At 54.5% G+C, this 6,000-nt stretch overlaps 1 protein-coding gene across 1 annotated transcript in view; it reads left to right on the top strand.

Annotated features, from left to right (window-relative positions):
* Window positions 1-6,000, top strand: part of LOC136966444 (protein unc-80 homolog) — a 36,760-nt gene that overhangs the window by 8,132 nt on the left and 22,628 nt on the right. The window contains 10 exon segments of the mRNA XM_067260951.1: window positions 410-465; window positions 467-553; window positions 555-584; window positions 1,573-1,684; window positions 1,687-1,735; window positions 2,062-2,160; window positions 3,126-3,334; window positions 4,319-4,425; window positions 4,674-4,761; window positions 5,500-5,672. Coding sequence (XP_067117052.1) covers window positions 410-465; window positions 467-553; window positions 555-584; window positions 1,573-1,684; window positions 1,687-1,735; window positions 2,062-2,160; window positions 3,126-3,334; window positions 4,319-4,425; window positions 4,674-4,761; window positions 5,500-5,672 — 1,010 coding nt within the window.

The following is a 6,000-nucleotide window of genomic DNA, read 5'->3' as shown; positions in this document are numbered from 1 at the left end:
GAACCTACAGGCTAGATTCTAGCTCTAATTCCAGAACCTACAGGCTAGTTCTAGTTCTATTCCAGGAATTACAGACTATGTTCTAGATAATAGACTCTTGACCCAATTTCCCTTAGTGAGATACCTGTCTGTCTATGTACCTAGCTAGCAGGCCACAGTCACTTGCATGTATAATTATTCTCAACCAAATCCCTTTTTAGTTTGCTTCCACATCTGTGCTTTTATTCTTTTGAGCTTCTGGAACTCCTGTTCCCCTCCGTCCCTGTCCCCCCGTCCCCGTCCCCCCTGTCCCCCCCGTCCCCCCGTCCCCCCCTCCCTCTTTGTTTGAGCTTGTGTGTTCCAACCCTGAGCAGCTGGACAGGCAAAGTGTTTCCTCCTGACCGCACCACCCCTGTGTGATGTGTTGGTCTCTTCCGCTTTCCCATGTCTGCAGACAAGGCTGGGTTTGGGAACAACTTCACCACGGGGGGACAACAAGTCCCTGGCCCAGAACATGGAGGCCGTGGTGGTGGGCTGCATGTTCAAGTCTCTGATCACACGTTGCTCGTCCACCAACCCACGAGCTGCACAGCCCTGAGAACCTGGTGAGAAATGCCTCATCCCCTCTTCATCCTTCTCTTCCTCTCTCATCCCCCTCTCGTCCCCCTCTCACCCTCCTCATCCTCTCACACACCCCCTCCTCATATTCTCGATCTCTCTCCCTCCCTCTCTCCTCTCTCTCTCTCTCTCTCTCTCTCCTCTCTCTCTCTCTCTCCTTCTCTCTCTCTCTCTCCTCTCTCTCCTCTCTCTCTCTCTCTCTCTCTCTCTCTCTCTCTCTCTCTCTCTCTCTCTCTCTCTCTCTCCTCTCTCTCACATTATTTGCAGTAATTATTCCCCTGTGGGGATTTCTACCATCATGCCCATGTTGTGAAGCATGTCTAGCTGAATTATTAAAGGCTGCCTGGTAGTGTGACACAATGGAGCCTTGATGAATTATTAAAGAACACGTACACTAAGTATGACCAGACAGTTGTCTGAATCTGGAAGAAGGAACAAATCATTTTGCCACAACACTGTAGTGCTGGGCTGGGTGGAGTATGGTACCATAGCGCTGGGTGGAGTGTGTTACCATGGATGTTGCCATAGTGTTGGGTGGAGAGTGTTGCCATGGCGCTGTATGCTGGAACAGGATCCTTCACAGTACTGTGGCACAAAGTGGTGTGACATCACAGAGCTCTACCGCTGCTGTGCTGTGAAGAGAGATTGGTGGAATATGTCACACACACACACCCACACACACACACGCACGCACGCACACACGCACACACACAGGCACACACGCACGCACGCACACGCACACACACACACAGGGTGCTGGAGATTATTATCATGTCCTAACACGCCCATGTCCTGCTGGAAATGTGATTTCCTGTTCTCTCTCTTTTCCTCTGGTCCGTCTTGCACACACACACACACACACTCTCCTCTGTAAACACACACACACACTCTCCTCTGTAAACACACACACACTCTCCTCTGTAAACACACACACACACACACTCTCTCACTCCCTCGTTCTCGCGCCTCCTCCAGGGCCTGTACTGTGACATTCGCCAGCTGGTGCAGTTCATCAAGGAATCCCATGGCAACGTGTTCCGCAGGGTGGCACTGAGCGCGCTCCTGGACAGCGCGGAGAAGGTCGCCAGCACCAGAAGCCTGAGGAGAAGGAGGAGCCTAAGCCCCACGTTCCAAAGAGGTATTCCGATTCAACCAATCACAGAACTAGAACAAAGAAGAGCCGTCCGCCATTGGCTGGATAGGTGTCAGTCGTCTCTGAGGACTTTGTAGACATGTATGAGACAGAGCCAGTGTGCTTATATGTGTGTGTTTGTGTGTGTCCGTGTGTGTGTTTGTGTGTGTCCGTGTGTGTGTTTGTGTGTGTCCGTTTGTGTGTTTGTGTGTGCGTCTTTATGTGTGTGTGTGTATGTTTGTGTGTTTGTATGCATGTGTGTGTGTGCCTGGGCGTGTGTGTATGTTTGTGTGTTTGTATGCGTGTGTGCATGTGCGTGCGTGCGTGTGCAGGTCAGAGGCAGGGTCCTCAGGAGAGAAGGGACTGGTGTCCACCACTGCAGACGAGTGTCGCAGCCTCATCTCCAGTAGACCCCCACAGACACCAGAACAGTGAGTGTCTGCCCCCCCGTGCCCCCTGTCCCCCATCCCCACGCCCCCGACACGCCCCAACACGCCCCAACACGCCCTGACACGTCCTCACACGCCCTGACACGCCCCAACACGCCCCAACACGCCCTGACACGCCCTGACACGTCCTCACACGCCCCAACACGCCCTGACACGCCCTGACACGTCCTCACACGCCCTGACACGCCCTGACACGCCCTGAAACGTCCTCACACGCCCTGACACGCCCTGACACGTCCTGACAAGCCCTGACACACCCCAACACGCCCCAACACGCCCCGACACGCCCTGACACGCCCCAACACGCCCTGACATGTCCTCACACGCCCTGACACGTCCTCACACGCCCCAACACGCCCTGACACGTCCTGACACGCCCTGACACACCCCAACACGCCCCAACACGCCCCAACATGCCCACTCCTCCTCCCAACACATTCAGCCATCTCCCCCACATCTCCTTCCTTATCCTCTCTTATAAACCCCTGCATGGTGGACACAGTCCTTCTACAATCCTGCAGCCAGATCTTTCAGTGACATTACCAACACTACAGATACCAATCGCAATAAACCCTTTTATTTCTGAAGAACGTGATCTGAATGCATCTGAACGTCAGCTTTGGGTTTTACGTGTTTTTTGTCGTCTTGAGTATTGTGTGTAAAATAAATTAAACGTGACAGAAATGCATAATGCATTCATAATGTGTTACAATCTTTCTCTCACTCTATCTCTCATCTCCTCGCTACTGCCTCTCACTCTCCCTCTCTCCCACCTCCCTCTCTCCCCCCTCTCACTCCCTCTCTCCCCCCCTCTCTCACCCCCCTCTCTCTCCCCCTCCCTCTCTCCTCCTCTACCTCCCTCTTTCTCTCCCCTCCTCTCTCCCTCTCTCTTTCCCCCCCCCTCCCTCTCTCCCCCTCTACCTCCCTCTTTCTCCCCCCCCCCTCAGTGAGGAGCAGGTACCAGGGGCTCTGCTGGGCAGGAAGGACTTCTGGAGGAAGATGTTCAAGTCACAGAGCGCCGCCAGCGACACCAGCAGCCAATCAGAGCAGGACACGTCAGAGTGTACCACCGCTCACTCAGGCACCACCACCGACAGACGCTCGCGCTCGCGCTCCCGCCGCATCTCCCTCAGGAAGAAACTCAAGCTTCCCATCGGTAGGTTCTCCGTGCGCCCACAGCGCCCCCCAGTGGTGCTCTGGAGGTTCTGCAGAACTGCAGCGTCTGCTGGTAGTGGTGCTTGTACTGCCCACCGTGGGCCCCTGGTCTGTTGTGTCGACACGGCAGACAACGTCACTTGTTATAGTGTTTCAGAAGTGTGTATTTCAGATGCGTGTGTTTCAGAAGTGTGTATTTCAGATGTGTGTGTTTCAGAAATGTGTGTTTCAGACGTGGGTGTTTTGGAAGTGGGTGTTTCAGAAGTGGGTGTGTCAGAAGTGGGTGTTTCAGAAGTGGGTGTTTCAGAAGTGGGTGTGTCAGAAGTGGGTGTTTCAGAAGTGGGTATTTCAGAAGTGTGTGTGTGGGTTTGAAGGACAGCTCTATTCACCTGTGGTGTTTCTCTGTGCTCCATCTTGTCCACAGCATGCCGTAGGACTGTTCAACTACCAATCACCCTCTCTGTGTTACGTATGTGCAAGCGTGTGTGTTTGTGTGTGTGTACTGACCATCGACCCATTGCACGTTGATTCTCCCCGTGTTTGCCCGTGTCGACTTCCTGTGTGGGGAACAGAGGAGGAGGTCGCTTGATTCCAGGCTGAGTGAGCTTTGCTGTCGAGGCGCTGTGTTTGACGCTGTGTGTGTGGGTGTGTTTGACGCTGTGTGTGTGGGTGTGTTTGACGCTGTGTGTGTGGGTGTGTTTGACACTGTGTGTGTGGGTGTGTTTGACGCTGTGTGTGTGGGTGTGTTTGACACTGTGTGTGTGTGTGTGAGCTTCCCTTCCCGATGGCGCGGCTTTGAGCTCAGTGTCTGCTGCTTGATGAGTTCATGACCCAGTCACTGTACGGCTTTCTCCCTCTGCACCCCTCCCTGTTCATCCTCCTCTTCCTCCTCTGACATTATATTGTGTGTGTGTGGTGTGTGGTGTGCGTGTGTGCATGTGTGGTGTGTGTGTGTGTGTGTGTGTGTGTGTGTGTGTGTGTGTAGGTAACTGGCTGAAGCGGTCGTCCCTCTCAGGCCTGGCTGATGGGGTGGAGGACCTGCTGGACATCAGCTCTGTGGACCGTCTCTCCTTCATACGCCAGAGCTCCAAGGTCTGGTCACACACACACACACATATGCAGACACATACACACATATGCACACGCACACCACACGCACACACAAATGCAGACACATACACACACCAGACATCACACACACACACACCCCATTTAGTTTTCATTCAGATAATCAACTATTTTTGTTACATTGATGTTCACTGCTCCTTTTTGTGGATGTGTGTGTGTGTGTGTGTGTGTGTGTGTGTGTGTGCCCCTGACGCCCCCCCCCCCCCACGCAGGTGAAGTTCACCAGTGCTGTGAAGCTGTCTGAGGGGGGCACTGTGGAGTACGGCCGTGATGAGGAGGAGAACTTCTTCAAGCGGCTGGGTAAATGGAGATCTGGCCGGAGGAACCCGTCCAAGCTCCACCACACAGAAGAGAAAGATGGTAGAACATGGGGGTGCCCTCCTCCCCCCCGTCACCCTCTCCTCTCTCGTCCTCCGCTCCTCTCACCTCCCTCTCCTCCTCCAGTCTCCTTGTCCTCCCTCATTCCCCTCTTCTCCCCCATTCTCCCTCTCCTTTCATCACCCTCTCCTCCTCCAGTCTCCTTGTCCTCCCTCATTCCCCTCTTCTCCCCCATTCTCCCTCTCCTCTCATCTCCCCAGTCTCCCCCTCCTCTCTCGTCCTCATCTCTGCTCTCTGCTCCTCTCCGCCACCAACCCCGACCACCCAACCAACCTCCCTCTGTCTCCCAGTCTGTCCTGTCCTGCCCTGTCCAGTCCTGTCAGTGTGCGTGTGTGAAGCATGTTGCTGCTGGCGCTCCCTGCATAGCTCCCTGTCTCCGACCGTGTCTCCGACCGTGTCTCCGACCGTGTCTCCCCTGGTGGCCATGTGTGAAAACCCCCTCAGTCTACACTCTGCTTAATCTGTGGTGCTTTTTGTGAATTCGGGAATTTAATGTGTTTTAGCTTTGTCTTTTAGCTGTCTGGTTTTGGCGAACAAAATCATGTTTATCGCCCCGCCCTCCGCCCTCCCCCCTCCGCCCTCCCCGCCCTCCTCCCTCCCCCCCTCCCCGCCCCCTCCCCGCCCTCCCCCATCCCCCATCCCCGCCCTCCCCCCTCCCAGGGCCTCACGGGTTCCAGGAGCGCCTGGCGGCAAGCCAGGAGGCCATGAAGAACAAGAACGTGGTGAACCTGGGTGCCATCCGCCAGGGCATGAAGCGCTTCCAGTTCCTGCTGAACTGCTGCGAGCCGGGCACCATCCCCGACGCCTCCATCCTGGCAGCCGCCCTCGACCTGGTGAGGCTGGTCATGAACCATGACCTCATCTAACCCTAACCCTAACCATCCTGGCAGCCGCCCTCGACCTGATGAGGCTGGGACCCCTGGTGAACCACAACCTCTTCTATTAGCAGATGCTTTTTCATTCAGAGCCACGTACAGGGGGGATTTGAACCTATGTTCTCTGGATCAGGGATTTAAAATTGGTGAAAAAGTATTTTTTTACAAACCTAACATAATGAATTGTACAAACCTTCCCAAAGCAGCAGAAGACTCCCATTATGGAGATCAAAACGTACTCGAATAGTCCAATTGTCCAATTGTCCAATCCAGACCAACAGGAAGT

The sequence above is a fragment of the Osmerus mordax genome, chromosome 22 (genome assembly GCF_038355195.1).
Source record: "Osmerus mordax isolate fOsmMor3 chromosome 22, fOsmMor3.pri, whole genome shotgun sequence".
In the NCBI taxonomy this organism is placed as follows: Eukaryota; Metazoa; Chordata; class Actinopteri; order Osmeriformes; family Osmeridae; genus Osmerus; species Osmerus mordax.
The sequence above is the reverse complement of the archived record's forward strand: the minus strand, read 5'-3'. Positions and strand labels throughout refer to the sequence as shown.